At 36.4% G+C, this 14584-nt stretch overlaps 4 protein-coding genes across 4 annotated transcripts; all 4 read left to right on the top strand.

Annotated features, from left to right (window-relative positions):
* Window positions 667-3426, top strand: LOC105174277 (UDP-glycosyltransferase 86A1-like). Its single transcript, XM_011096323.2, has 2 exons — window positions 667-1248; window positions 2273-3426. Exons 1-2 carry the CDS (start codon window positions 702-704, stop codon window positions 3187-3189), a joined length of 1464 nt encoding a protein of 487 aa, XP_011094625.1. The 5' UTR covers window positions 667-701; the 3' UTR covers window positions 3190-3426.
* Window positions 4969-7522, top strand: LOC105174280 (UDP-glycosyltransferase 86A1-like). Its single transcript, XM_011096324.2, has 2 exons — window positions 4969-5735; window positions 6387-7522. Exons 1-2 carry the CDS (start codon window positions 5216-5218, stop codon window positions 7373-7375), a joined length of 1509 nt encoding a protein of 502 aa, XP_011094626.1. The 5' UTR covers window positions 4969-5215; the 3' UTR covers window positions 7376-7522.
* On the top strand, window positions 9786-11225 carry LOC105174357 (UDP-glycosyltransferase 86A1-like). Its single transcript, XM_011096435.2, has one exon. It carries the CDS (start codon window positions 9786-9788, stop codon window positions 11223-11225), a length of 1440 nt encoding a protein of 479 aa, XP_011094737.1.
* Window positions 12790-14534, top strand: LOC105174281 (UDP-glycosyltransferase 86A1-like). Its single transcript, XM_011096325.2, has 2 exons — window positions 12790-13437; window positions 13541-14534. The coding sequence occupies exons 1-2, from the start codon at window positions 12912-12914 to the stop codon at window positions 14458-14460; spliced, it is 1446 nt and encodes a 481-aa protein (XP_011094627.1). The 5' UTR covers window positions 12790-12911; the 3' UTR covers window positions 14461-14534.

Below are 14584 nucleotides of genomic sequence, written 5' to 3' on the forward strand. Positions count from 1 at the left end.
ATGAGCAAAAGTGATGGTAAAGCCCTTGAACTTGAACCCCAGAATGACAAATGGGTTAATATATGTGTTTCGCTGTTGCATTCTTTTCGTTGTATGAGATACATACATAGTACTAGATTGCACCGTGTGGTTCCATGGATGGAGCATAAATCTACACATGTAAGAAGCCAAATTATGTAGGCCCATGATAATTAACAATGATATCAAAAGCAAAAATGACAAGACAGCTGGGACCAGCTAGCAAAAGGATTCTTCTAGTACTATCAAAATCTTTGCTTTCTGCATTTTGTTGTATGAAATACTTATTTATGTTGGTGCATGTTGTGCCATGGATAGAGCTCAATTGCAATAATTGAGATATATACATAACATTTAAGCGGCCAAATTATGTCCATGCGCCCATGATCAGGAACCATGATAGCAGCAGTAAAAATGAAGTTGACAAAATTAATCTTCATTAGGACCACCAGCAACATTGTTCTACTCTCTATGGGGTTTTTTTTTTCTTTTTTCTTAATTGGCAAAATTAATGTACAACATATTTATCACTTGGCGTTACATACTAGACCACGGTACGTACATTGGTAATCAATGAGACCAGCTAACTTTTTATGAATTATTAAATTTGACTACCGACCATCAACTATCTATAAATTAAGGTAACAATTGTATTCAGTCAAGTAAATTGAAAGCTTACGGAAATGGGAGAGAACCAAGTTCATCAATCTCTGAAAAGGCCTCATTTCATCATAATCCCGCCTCCTTTCCAGGGTCACATAAATCCGTCAGTCCAGTTAACTTTGAAGCTCGCATCAAGGGGCTTCACCGTCACCTTCGTCAACACAGAGTTCTCTCATGACCAAATCAAAAAATCACGGAAGCATCTCAGCAATGGAGAGGATGATGATGACATATTTGCCGGTTCCCGTGAGTCGGGTCTGGATATCCGTTACAGGACAGTCAGCGACGGATTCCCGTTGTCATTTGATCGGTCCTTGCACCGTGACCAGTTCGTAGAGGGCCGCATACATGTTTCCCCGGCGCACGTGGATGACCTTGTCGGGAAGCTGATGGCTTCTGATCCCCCGCCAACGTGCTTGGTTGCCGATTCCTTTTCAACCTGGGGATCCTCTATTGCCTGGAAATATGGGCTTGTCAATGTTTCATTTTGGACTCAACCAGCGGTAGTTTTCATGCTGTACTACCACTTGGACTTGTTGAAGAAAAATGGTCATTACGGTTCGAAAGGTGAGCAACCCTCCTACCGGCCCCCACCCCCCTCTACATGTGATTCTGCAGTAGGTTTTTTTTTATTATACAGTTAGAATAACATTCTTGGACAACCCTCCTTCCCATCTTCCTGATTCAAAAGTTTTATCTTAATTTCAAGTATATATATATTTACATATCTTGTTTAAATAGTAACTTGAAATTTCGGAACCTGTTGCTACATTTAAGTTCTACTGATTTGATGCTAAATTTCAAGTGTACTTTTGTCTGAAATTATTAACATATTGGTTAACTTTTCATGAATGTGTGGAATAGATAATAGCCATATATTATAAAGAAAAAAAAAACAATTGTGTGGATTCCACCAAGAGCACCATCCTTTAATTTTTGGCCGGATAGCTAATTTAACTAGTGGCCTAATTTTCTGGGACTGATTTTTATTGTTTGATTGAATTGTTAGCTTCCTGCTTTCACGAATGTGATTCCATAAAAGTCTTCATTTACATTTCTACGTTGGACAGTAGTGCACGCATATATGTAACGACTGACAAGGAGTCTGATTGGGTTGTTTTATTACTAATTGTGTTTCATTTTCTATCCGTTTACACCGCAAGAGACCAGGTTATCAGAGACGAAAATTAAAAACGGAAATATATCCGTAAGAAAATTTAATTTTTCAAATACGGATTTAATGATGAAAAATATTTTCGTCTTAAAATTATAAAATAAATCTTTATATTGACTGAATTTTTGACGCATAGGAATTTTTGGGAAAAAATCTGTCTCTAAAAGTTTGTTTTCTTGTAGTGTTAATCAATCGATATGTGTTATGTGAATAAAAAATAACATCAATATTTTATTTAGAAATTCTTTTTTTACATATAACGTGTGTATATTGAATGAAGTAGATAAATGAAGCGATTTATAATAAAAAAACTCAATCAAAAAAAGTTCCTACGAAGATCCAAACAACTATTAGCACTTACATTAATTATATTATTTTATTTTTCCCTGTTAAGGTTTTTGTTTTTGTTTGGATTAGTTCTCCGCAAAGACACCGTAGATTACATTCCAGGCGTGGCGTCGATAGAACCCAGAGACCTGACCTCATTTCTCCAGGAGACCGACACTTCGACTGTTATGCACCGGCTAATCGAGAAAGCCTTTCAAGATGCGAAAAACGCTGATTTGATAATCATTAACACTGCGGAAGAGCTGGAGCCCGGACCAATTTCCGCTCTGAAAGAGAAGCATCCCACTTATGCAATCGGGCCCATATTTCCATCACACTTCACTAACCGGGCCGTGGAAATGAACCTATGGTCTGAATCAGATTGCACCCGCTGGCTCGACGGCAAGCCTCCGGGCTCAGTTCTGTACGCCTCGTTTGGTAGCTTTGCCCATAGCAACAAAGAAGATATCGAGACAATTGCAAACGGGCTTTTGCTTAGTGGTGTTAGTTTTATTTGGGTGCTGAGGCCCGATATAGTGAGCTCTGAGGTTAAAGACTTTTTGCCAAACGGGTTCCAAGAAAATGTGGGAAATAAGGGTTTGGTCGTGCCATGGTGCAAACAAAACGTCGTGTTAGCGCATTCTGCTGTCGGAGGGTTTTTGACACACTGTGGGTGGAATTCGACACTGGAGAGCATTTGGGTCGGACTGCCGCTGATATGTTTCCCTTTGGTAGGTGATCAAACGACAAACCGGAAGCTCGTGGTGGATGATTGGAAGATTGGGATAGATCTTTGCAAAGGAAAACTTGTGTCGAGTGATGAAGTTGCCGAAAGGATTAAGTTGTTAATGTGTGGAGAGACTTCCAATGAATTGAGGAAGAATGTTACAAAATTGAGGAAGAAACTGGAGAGTGCATTGGGCAGAAACGGAGCATCGCAGATGAATTTTGACAAATTCGTGGACGATGTCAAGGACAGAATTGAGAGGCGCAAGAAGAAATTTTAACGGGGCATGCAGCTTCTCTGAATAATCGAATCATGCTATTTCTTTTTTATTTTCTTCTCTTTCGCAAAAAATAAAACTAGCTGAGTTTGAAAATAAGTGATGGTAGTTTTTTCTTTTTTTTTAAAAAAAAAAAAAAAAAAGTAATAAGTTAGCAATCACCTGTACTATTTTATTAAAACTCAACCCCTTATATCTTATTTACTTTGTGATATGAGAATAGAAAAAGGCATTTACTAATTATACTACGTTTACTTAGGTTGTTTGAGCTAAATGACTCAACCCACTTAAATAAATGGGCAGAGTTAATAATAGCTGCATTTTTCATTACCAACTGCACTTTTTCCCGCTACCTATGTCTGCAAAGTACATGCATTAAATGTGTCCGAGCGATAACAAATTACAGATACAATGAACATCCTAAAACATATCGATACGACGTGAACGACATAACTGATAATTCTAAACTGGGAATTTGAACTAAAACCTGAATTTTAAAATTCCAATTTATTACAAGTAGTCTATTTATATTTATGAAACAAAAATTCCACCAATAAGTTGGTGCTGGTGCTGGTCCGACTCTGACACGCTCTCGTGGTAATAAACTTCATTTTTCTTAAAAAAAGAGGTTAATATGTTGATTCCAAAAGTTGCCCATCATGTTCATTCATGCCCGACCAACTCGTTGATTGGCCATTTTCTTCTGCCTTCTTTGTTTATATGCACACTTTGTGAGAATCCCATTGCTTCATAAAGAAAGATGGCAGACAGAGAAAAGTATTATTGTCCGTTGTGACCCACTCACTCACGTGCATTATGGTCTTTCAAATATTTATTTATTCTAACATCCCTGTCTTTTTTGTATTTTACTTGCTAAAAACATAGTGCTACGGATATTCTAATGTTGTTATAGATTTCCACATCTGTAAATATATATATATATATGATTAACGCCTTTTCGGATAAATTCGATTGCAAAAAAATTAAGTATGTTTGACTCTAGAATCTAGATTGTTCCACTAAAGTTCTTTTTATTTGCTTAATAATTATTTAAGGTGATTATAAAATGAAGGTAGAGGGATGATTACCAACATAACAGCCCACCTTAAATGTGATTATATATACCTTTTTCTATTTTAATAAAATATTTAATTTGAACTATAATTACTATTTAAAAAATGAGCTCATCATTATAATCCCACTACAATATAAAGTAAATGATAAAAAAAATACTCTATAATTATGTTACGTGCGCTGCCCATTGTCATAAACGAATTCGCAATTCCATCCATTTAATTCCACAACCCACTTTATAAAATAACACAATCCATGAATTTGTTCAATTAATTTGTGATGATCCAAATGCAATTTTCTTTAAAAGTGATTATATAATTTCATGAATATTAATAAATAAAGAAATATATCGATTTGATCAGTAAAATTATATTACATTAATTGATATTACACCTTTCACAATATGCTCTAAATACATAAAATAAATATCCATACATCTATTAAATTCATAATAATAATCTGAAACTTATTTATAAAACTTCATCCCTAACCCTTATCTCAAGAAATCAATGATGCCAATGTGTGATTTTAAAATCCAAAATCCTTAGAGCTAAGTCCAAATTGTCACCAATAAATAAAAAGGTGAGCAATGCATCATATCGGCACATATTCATTTATTGAAAGTGGGTGAATATTAAAAAAGGTACAACTATCCCGGCACGAACAACCCATTTCATATTATTACATTATAGTTTTAACGTTTTCAATTACAACTTAAAAATAGAAATCTTAACAAGGGTTGTTAATTAGAGAAGACCATTAAAAGCAAAACTTGATTAATTAGGGCCTTCTTTTCTTCCTTTTTTCTCGACCACAGACATTTCTTCTCACGTGTATACATACCGCCTCTGCCCCATTATTTCCTTTCTTGAAACCTTCCCCTTACAACCTCAAACTGAGACCATCTATCCCCCCCAAAAAAACTAAAAATTTAAAACTTTAAAAGAAAAAAAAAATGGCAGGAACTCCGCGGAAGCCTCACGCGATCATGATCCCGTACCCGTACCAAGGCCACATCAATCCGTTCGTGAGCCTGGCCATGAAACTGGCGGCGCAGGGCTTCACCATAACCTTCGTCAACACACAATCCGTACATTGCCGTATTTCCCGGGCCCAAAAGTGGATTGACGGCTCAGACATTTTCGCCGGAGCACGGGATTCAGGTCTGGACATCCGCTACGCGACGGTTTCCGATGGGTTCCCGCTGGGATTTGATCGGTCTCTGAATCACGACCAGTTTGTGGAGGGTCTGATTCACGTTTTCTCTGCGCACGTCGACGAACTGGTGGCGAATTTGGCGGACTCCGATCCGCCCGTCACGTGCTTGATAGCCGATACATTTTATGTTTGGGCATCGGCGATCGCCGAGAAGCATAATTTGGTTAGCGTGTCGTTTTGGACAGAACCTGCGCTGGTTTTGTCTTTATATTACCACCTGGATCTCCTCAAGGAAAATGGTCACTTTGGTTCTCAAGGTAAATGCCTCTTTTTCCCTTCTCACTTGCTACTCAATTCATTCATAATTAATGATTACGGTTTTGACATGTTAATTGAGAACAGGTTTTATTTGTTTAATCAAAGTAGAGGACATATTCTTGTAATATTTTATTGGTTAATTACAACGATCTATGTTGAAATTTAGGATAATTTGAATAATTTTTTTTAAAAATTTTAATTTAAATCGAGTTTGACGAAATCGAATCGAATTATATGACATGAAATTAATGTACAATTGAAAAAAATAATACAAGTGAATTGATTCTACCCATCCTAATTTGGATAAGAATATCACCAGTGTCCCTGTCTCATTTAATTTCTCAAAACCCTCTCTCAGTTTTCACATTTGAGAAAATCTTTCAACCATTCGTCCTCTTGAATTAGATGACTTAAATAATTGGACTTTATGTTTTCTCATAATATTTGTTGAGTAAATTATTAAAATTTCATCAAATTTCTAAATATTAACTTTATGAAAAATTGGAATGAGGGAGAACAGAGATGTTATAAATTTTTTTAAAAAAAATATGAATATAAAACTAATTATACTAACTGTTTTTGGTAACTATTTTAATTTTATTTGTCATATATATAAGTTAAATGATAAATGCATCTGCAATATATGCCAGAAAAACGACAGGACATCATAGATTACATTCCAGGCGTGGGGACTATTAAACCGACAGACCTCACATCTTACCTCCAAGCTGATGAAATATGGACGGTGGTGCATCGCGTGATTTACAGGGCATTTGAGGATGTCAAAAAAGCTGATATCATAATTTGCAATACAGTTCGAGAACTCGAGTACAACACACTTGCTGCGCTCCACAGGAAACAGCCCACCTACGCAATTGGGCCAATCGTCTCAGATTTCACTAACCAGACAGTGGCTACGAGTCTATGGTCCGAAACGGACTGCACCCCATGGCTCAACGAGAAGCCTAATGGGTCCGTTTTGTACGTCTCCTTCGGTAGCCACGCCCACACCACTAGTAAAGAAGACATTTGGGAGATAGCCCATGGGTTGGCATTGAGCGGGGTGAATTTTGTGTGGGTGGTCCGGCCCGATATTGTCAACTCCAACGATGCTAAGTTTTTGCCTGTTGGATTCGAAAACAGCATCAAGGGCCGGGGGCTAATCGTGCGATGGTGCAGCCAGATGAAGGTGATGTCACATCCTGCAATCGGAGGATTCATGTCACACTGTGGTTGGAATTCGGTGCTGGAAAGCATATGGTGCAAAGTTCCGTTAATATGTTTCCCTTTGTTCACGGATCAATTCACTAACCGTAAGTTAGTCGTTAATGATTGGAAGATCGGGATTAATCTCTGTGATAGGCCATCGATAACTCGGGAGGAGGTGAAGGACAAGGTCAAGTATTTGATGAGTGGACAAACTTCGGAGGAGTTGAGGAATACAATCAAGAAGGTGAGTAGTACGATGAAGAATGCATTGATGAGTAGTGGATCATCTGAGGAAAACTTTCATCTATTTATTGAGAATGTAAAGGCCCAAATGAATAAAAAAGATGGGCTGGCCTTTGAAGTAAGAGGTGAACCATTGAATCATGTTTGGGCTCCCCCTGCAGTAAATCTACGTGAGCAGACAATATAGGTTTTGTTCCAATCATGTAATTGATTGAGGTGGCTGAATTAGCCAGTAGTTTGTACTTTTGGACTTGCATGAGTTGCGGTCTTGTTAGTGTTTAGGTTATGTAATGGAATTCGCTTAGAAATCAAATTGTTTGTTTCTTTTTCCTCTTATCATGCATCCATATTCAACTCAAGCAACCCAAAAATTCTTTACAAAAATCCCAAACTTTAAATTTATTTTTTAGCGACATATACAACAATAATCTCCCAAACTCATTTTTCGTTGTCATAAGAATCTCAAATTCGGGAACGGATTGATGATTAAAGTGAATTTCTCATGCTAATTAAATGCATTGTAATTGATGTGGGTATATTCATCATATATTAGGGAGCTTCAAAATTGATAGAGGCTATTATTTTTAGGAAATTACAATACAAGGCTAGTAAGAAAATCTTCCCAACAAATATCTTTGAGAAGCTTATTAAAAAGATTGTACCCCTATTTATTTCACTAAGTATCCAAGGTATCAAAGAGATTCCCGTACTTAGCGACAACAACAAGCATTCTTCACAGATAAAAGTACTACTTTGTCTATTGTGACCATAGCCTGTCAATATTCAATTCAAGTATGTACTGGCTTTTGTCACACCGTAAATCATATTTTAAATTAAGAATGTTTGCGAAATCGTATAACCTATAGACATATATAAATATTGGCTCTCCCCTGTCAGATACAAATTTTATTACCCAACTCTTCACACTTTTTCTGTAAAAAAACATTGGACACCGTAATGACTTGAGCATTTGAGAACTATGGGCCCAACTCCTTCGGACTCAGGCTTAATGCTGTCTTATTTTAGAGAATTTGGCATAATTGTGAAAACATATTTAAATGCTGAGAGCATTACGGACCTTAAAACATTCACTATACATTTACTAGGTACCTTACTAACATTTCTAGGTACAACAATAATTTTAAACTAAAGAGAGTATTAGAAAACATAAAATTAGTGAAGAGTTATTATAGAAATAGATATGTATTTATATTTATGAGACTTTATTTTTCGAAAAAATTGTGACCATTGCAATGAGGTTACGTGGTCGAAAAATTAAACTATAAGTGGATTTATTATCGAGAAAGCAAAAAGGAACCTAATTTTCATGGCCATATATGCATCAGAAAATGAGATTTTGGAACCGGAATCCAAAATTTGTATTTACATCTCAAGGGCAGAAGCAAAAAGGAACCTAAGTTCCAATCGCCATATATCTTATAATTTATTATTTCAGAAAGGAATCATTTAGTACCCCCAAAAATTTATTTTATTCTTTTGTATTATTTCAAAGGGATACTGAAGTGGTTAGGAGGGTGAGAGAGTGTTATACTAGTTTTTTCAAAATCTTTATAGCTGTTTGAAGCAATTACAAAGCTCATCCAGTACTAGTTTTATAGCCCATTAATTCATAACTCCTAATTAAAAGTAGTAGCAAAGGTTCAGGTTTGGACTCTGGCATCCAGCGTTCAGCTCACAACCCAATGCTCATAGTGCCGGTGGGATAAGAGTAATAGACAAACTCACTCTATTGTTTTCTTGGATTTTATTTTTAAAAGTAACAACTAATTCTTAAATTTTCAATTAATTATGTACATAAATTTGAATATGCTACACATGCTTACAACATAATGATGCCTCCGGTTTTGGACAATTTGATACAACCAGGAATAGAGTTTAATCTTTACGCTTTCTGTCTGGAGGGGATGAATTTGGACACATTTAAAGTTCAAGTAAAGAAAGTTTTGAATAAGGAAATCCATGTTTCACGATAGTTGGACTTACTAAAGAAATGATAACAATTAAACACCAGATCTATACCAATACACTGCGAAACAGAAGGAAAAGTGACCAGTAGACTGAATTTATCATATTACAATCTTATCCTACTAATTATACAATTAACAAGTTTGAAAATTTTCATCAGATTAAGTGCAATATATATCTGTGATATAATTACTTTAATTTTAGCTGAATTTTATTTAAGAATTTCTAGAATGTTCTTTTTTTTCCCATTTGTGTATGACATCAAAAAAAATTTTTTATCCAAACTAAGTTGGGTCAAATCAAACCAATCACAAAATAAATGTTATTCATAGTCTTTTTTTTTTTTTAAATTATGCATCAATTACACCGTAAATATATTACACTTTTCATTTAATTAATTCAAATGTGACCAAAGTCAGTCAAAATTTCGAAAATATCCAAACGCAATTTCTGTTGTGCCTTGTCTAGTGTAGTCCACTCACCCAAAAAGAATGACATGTATGGAAATTCATGAGAGACTCAAAGAGAGGTTGTTTCTCTTTATGACCCAAGTAGTATATATGTTGATGTTTCCAGAGCTCAGCAGTAGAATACTCACTCAATAAGATACAATGGCAAGCAACAAAAATCGGAAACCACACGCCATAATGATTTCGCTTCACCTACAAGGCCACATAATCCCTTTTGTGAATCTGGCCATAAAGCTTGCTTCAAAGGGCTTCTCCGTCACTTTTGCCCACCTTGAATTCGTTCATCACCAGATCTCCAAGTCTCAGTTCAACTCCACAGACATTGACATCTTTGCTCAAGCTCGAAGTTCAGGCTTGGACATCAATTACACAACAATCAGTGATGGCTTTGCTGTTGAATTCGACCGATCCACTGACCTTTATGTGGAGGCTTTTTTGTGTAGATTTCCGGAGAAAGTAGATGAACTGGTCGGAAAAATAATGCAGTCCCATTCTTCTGCAGGTTCTAATTTCTTCTTGGTTTCTGATACTTTCTCCGTTTGGCCAGCAAAAATTGCTGAAAAGTACGGATTGGTGGATGTATCTTTCTGGACGGAGCCAGCGTTGGTATTCTCTTTGTATTATCACTTGCAACTTCTAAGAGAAAACGGCCATGTCCCAGTTAATGGTCGACGGGAAAACGTCGATTACCTGCCTGGAATCCAGTCAATCAATACAAAAGATTTTATGTCATATTTGCAGGATTCAGAATTAACGTTGTTACACAAGTTAATCTTCCAGGCATTTGATACAGTTAAAAGCGCAGATTTCATTTTGTGCAACACCGTGCAAGAACTGGAAACAGAAGCGATTTCAGCTCTAAAAGAAAAACAGCCATTTTATGCAATCGGGCCCTTGTTCCTCGGGGATTTGAAGAAGAACCCGGTGGCAAGGAGCCTGTTGCCGGAATCCAACTGCACGGAGTGGCTGAATTCCAGGCCTGCTGGATCGGTTTTGTATGTTTCGTTTGGTAGCCTTGCCAAGACTGATAAAAACGTGATTCTTGAAATTGCAGGTGGGATTTTACTTAGTCAAGTGAATTTTATTTGGGTTCTTCGGCCTGGAATGGTGGATTCTGAAGGTGGAGGGATTCTGCCGGAGGGATTTGAAGATAGGACGAGAGATAGAGGGCTGATTGTACCATGGTGCACTCAGAATCAGGTCTTGATGAATCCAGCAACTGGAGGATTCTTGACACATTGTGGGTGGAATTCGATAGTGGAAAGCATATGGGCTTGTGTTCCGATGATTTGTTATCCATTATTCACCGATCAAATTACCAACAGGAAATTGGTGGTTGATGATTGGAAAGTTGGCATAAATCTGTGTGATGGAGCATCACTTACAAGGGAGGAAGTTGCAGAGAATATTGGGGTATTGATGAGTGGGAAAAGGGCAGACGAGTTGAGGCAGGAAACCAAGAAAGTCAGAGAGACGCTGCAAAATGCATTAACGGAGGACGGATCGTCAGAGAAAAATTTCAATTGTTTTGTTGAGGATGTTAAGGATGAAATAGAGAGAAGATGCGAGAAGAGGATTTAATGCAATTTACTCTTGCTTTATTTAAAAAAGTATTTAATTTTTTTTATAAGAAAATATTATGACAGTGGTTAAATTGATTTTTCCCTGTGACAAAATATAGAAACTCTTCAACTAATTATTCCCCTTTTTCATTATTTGATGGAACCGCAAGCGGAGCTTGGTGTACTATTCATATAAATTTATCAATCACAGCCCAGAAAATCTTTTTACTTTTAAGTATACATGATATGAGCCATATATATGACAAGAGTCCACTGATTAATCATCAACCATTAATTTTGTGAATAACAACAGAAAAATTATGCATAATCTCGTTGTTTTTAATTCTAATTTAAACTCGTAATTAACGCCTCTTTGTCCGGCTACGATTTACCTTATTCTAGTACATGCTAACCTTGAGCGGAATATTGAGCCATCCATGTGAAAGCTGCGTTAAATGGTCTGTGGGGCTTCCAGAAAGCATTGATTCACAAGTTTGTGTCTATGTCTATTAGGTTCACTTTGTCGGACATCATTTTGGTTAAACATAATGTTCGGCAGCTTGAAAATATGCCTCTTAGAGCAGCCAACCAGCAACGAACAACATGACAATTCTGCTAACTAAGCAACAAAGATTACAAATACGTTTATATGTTCAGTCTTCCTTGACTCGCCTTTATGTTTCTCTATCAGCTTCTCCAAGGATGCCGCCTCGTAAACAACCAACCATGCATTAATATCATCGGGGTGGTTTTGGATTGAGTTGGTTATATTTTAAAATGAGTTGAGATAGGTTGAAATTAAATAAAATTATATTTTGTATATATTGGATATAAGTTGATAATAAATTCAATATTAATTGATAATGGGTTTAATGTAAATTTTAATAAGTTCAACCCATGAACTAAATTAAAAATAACTAAAAGAATTCATAATTTTCTCATTTTTATATTCTCACATGACTCTCTCACATATATTTCTGAGACACAAACTCACAACTCATTTTGCTTCATATACGCACATACTCTCATATCTCTCTCTCACACAACCTTCTTTTTCTACACTCACACACACATACACACAGACCAAAAAAAAAAAAAAATGCTTACAACTCATTTTCCTTCATATACACGCACACACTCTCCCATCTCTATCTCTATCACACATACAACCTTTTTTCTCTGACACATATATATGAAAATTTGATTGTACGGTTTGGTGTTCATTTAAGATGAGCATTCAAAATGTTATGAATTATTTTGATAAAATGTAGTATTTTGTTAATTAGATATTTAGTAGATTTTTTTACTTTATGATTTAACAAATGAATATTAAAGCACATGGTTATTAGACAGAAATGACATGTAATATAAGTTTAGACGTATTATATTACAAGTAAAAATTACATTTTTCAATAGTTCAAATATTATTTTTTTTTCATTGTTTGAATTTTTAGAATATTTAGATTCAAATTAATAAAATAGTTTATATTAATCCGACCCTACCTATTTGCAACCCAACTCATTTTGACACTAAGATCTATTTTAAACCTGATTCATTTTGAATCAAACCCATTTGAACCCGATCCAACCGCCAATTTGCCGGCCCTAATATCATCTCATCTATAAACTAACTCTGTCATTGCAGACAATGTACTAATATTTTTTCCAGTACGGTTATTCTTGCAGGAAGAATTTAAGTCAAAGAATGGCTGAGAGAAAGCTTCACGCGATCATGATTGCGTTCTCGTTCCAAGGTCATATTACCCCATTCATCAATCTGGCTCTCAAGCTTGCTTCAAATGGTTTTACAGTTACTTTTGTCCACACTGAGTTTATTCACCACATGTTGTCCAAAGCCCACCACAACATTACTCATGTTGATGATGAAGATTTCTTCTCTGGGGCACGTCAATCGGGTCTTGACATACGTTACATGACAATTTCTGATGGCTTTCCCCTGGACTACGACAGGATTCTCAACTTCAACGAGTACTGGGAAGCTATTTTACGCGATTTTCCATCTCGTGTACATGAATTAGTTGGAAGGATAATCCAATCAAATGAATCTTTGGTCCCTTTCTTGGTTGCTGATACTTTCTATTCATGGCCTGCATCTATTGCTGAGGAATTTAACATCTTGAATGTTTCGTTCTGGACAGAACCAGCTCTGGTGTTTTCCATAGACTATCACTTGGATCTCCTTAGAGAAAACGGCTTTTTCCCTTCCAAAGGTACGTATGTTTTTCCCCAATTCTGCGTTTCCCTATGAATATTTAGTCATTATGAGCTGAAACTTTATCAATATGACTGTTATGTTTGTTTGATAATTATCAGGTAATCAGGAGGATCTCATTGATTTTGTCCCAGGAGTTCAGTCCATTAAAACAAAGGACTTGATGTCCTATCTTCAGGATGCCCACATAACAACAGTTATCCATCAGATTGTATTCAAGGCATTTGATCAAGTAAAGCACGCTGATTTCATCTTAATCAATACGGTGAATGAACTCGAACACGAAACGCTGCTGGCTCTAAACAAAAAGCAGCCGAGTTACGCAATTGGCTCTATAAACTTCTCCACTGATTTCACCAAAACCGTTGTTCCCAAGAGCCTGTGGTCCGAAACAGACTGCACAGAATGGCTGAACTCCAAGCCTGCCGGCTCAGTTTTGTACATCTCGTTTGGCAGTCTTGCTCAGATTACCAAGCAGCTAGTGGACGAAATAGCTAACGGGCTTCTACTCAGTGAAGTAAACTTTGTATTGGTGCTTCGGGAAAATACAGATGTCTTGCCTGATGGGTTCAAGAATGAGATAAGAGGTCGAGGACTGATTGTTTCATGGTGTAACCAAAATTCAGTGTTATCAAGTCCAGCAATTGGAGGATTTTTAACACATTGTGGGTGGAATTCGATACTGGAGAGTATATGGTGCGGCGTTCCAATGATATGTTTCCCGTTTTACGCTGATCAGCCTACTAACAGGAAACTAGTGGTCGATGATTGGAAGATCGGGATTAATCTTTGTGATGGATCATCTATTGATAGGAAAGAAGTTGCTGAGAAAATCAAGCAGTTGATGAGTGGAGAAATATCGAACGGGTTGAGGGATGAGATAAAGAAAATCAGGACTATATTGCAGAACGCATTGGCTGAAGACGGATCGACCCACAGAAATTTCAATCAATTTCTTAAGGATTTGAGGGCAAAAGTTCATGGCAGAAGCCAGGACACAAGTACTAGTCACTTCTTGTAACTTTAATTTTTGCTATTTATATTAGGCCTCAGATGTTTGTATTTAATTAAGTATTCCAAACATATTTTACTAAACTTGTTTGATTGGAGTGAAAAAATAAAGTATGAAAAAAAGTGGAAGGCAA

This window comes from Sesamum indicum, linkage group LG11, assembly GCF_000512975.1.
Source record: "Sesamum indicum cultivar Zhongzhi No. 13 linkage group LG11, S_indicum_v1.0, whole genome shotgun sequence".
NCBI classification, from domain to species: Eukaryota; Viridiplantae; Streptophyta; class Magnoliopsida; order Lamiales; family Pedaliaceae; genus Sesamum; species Sesamum indicum.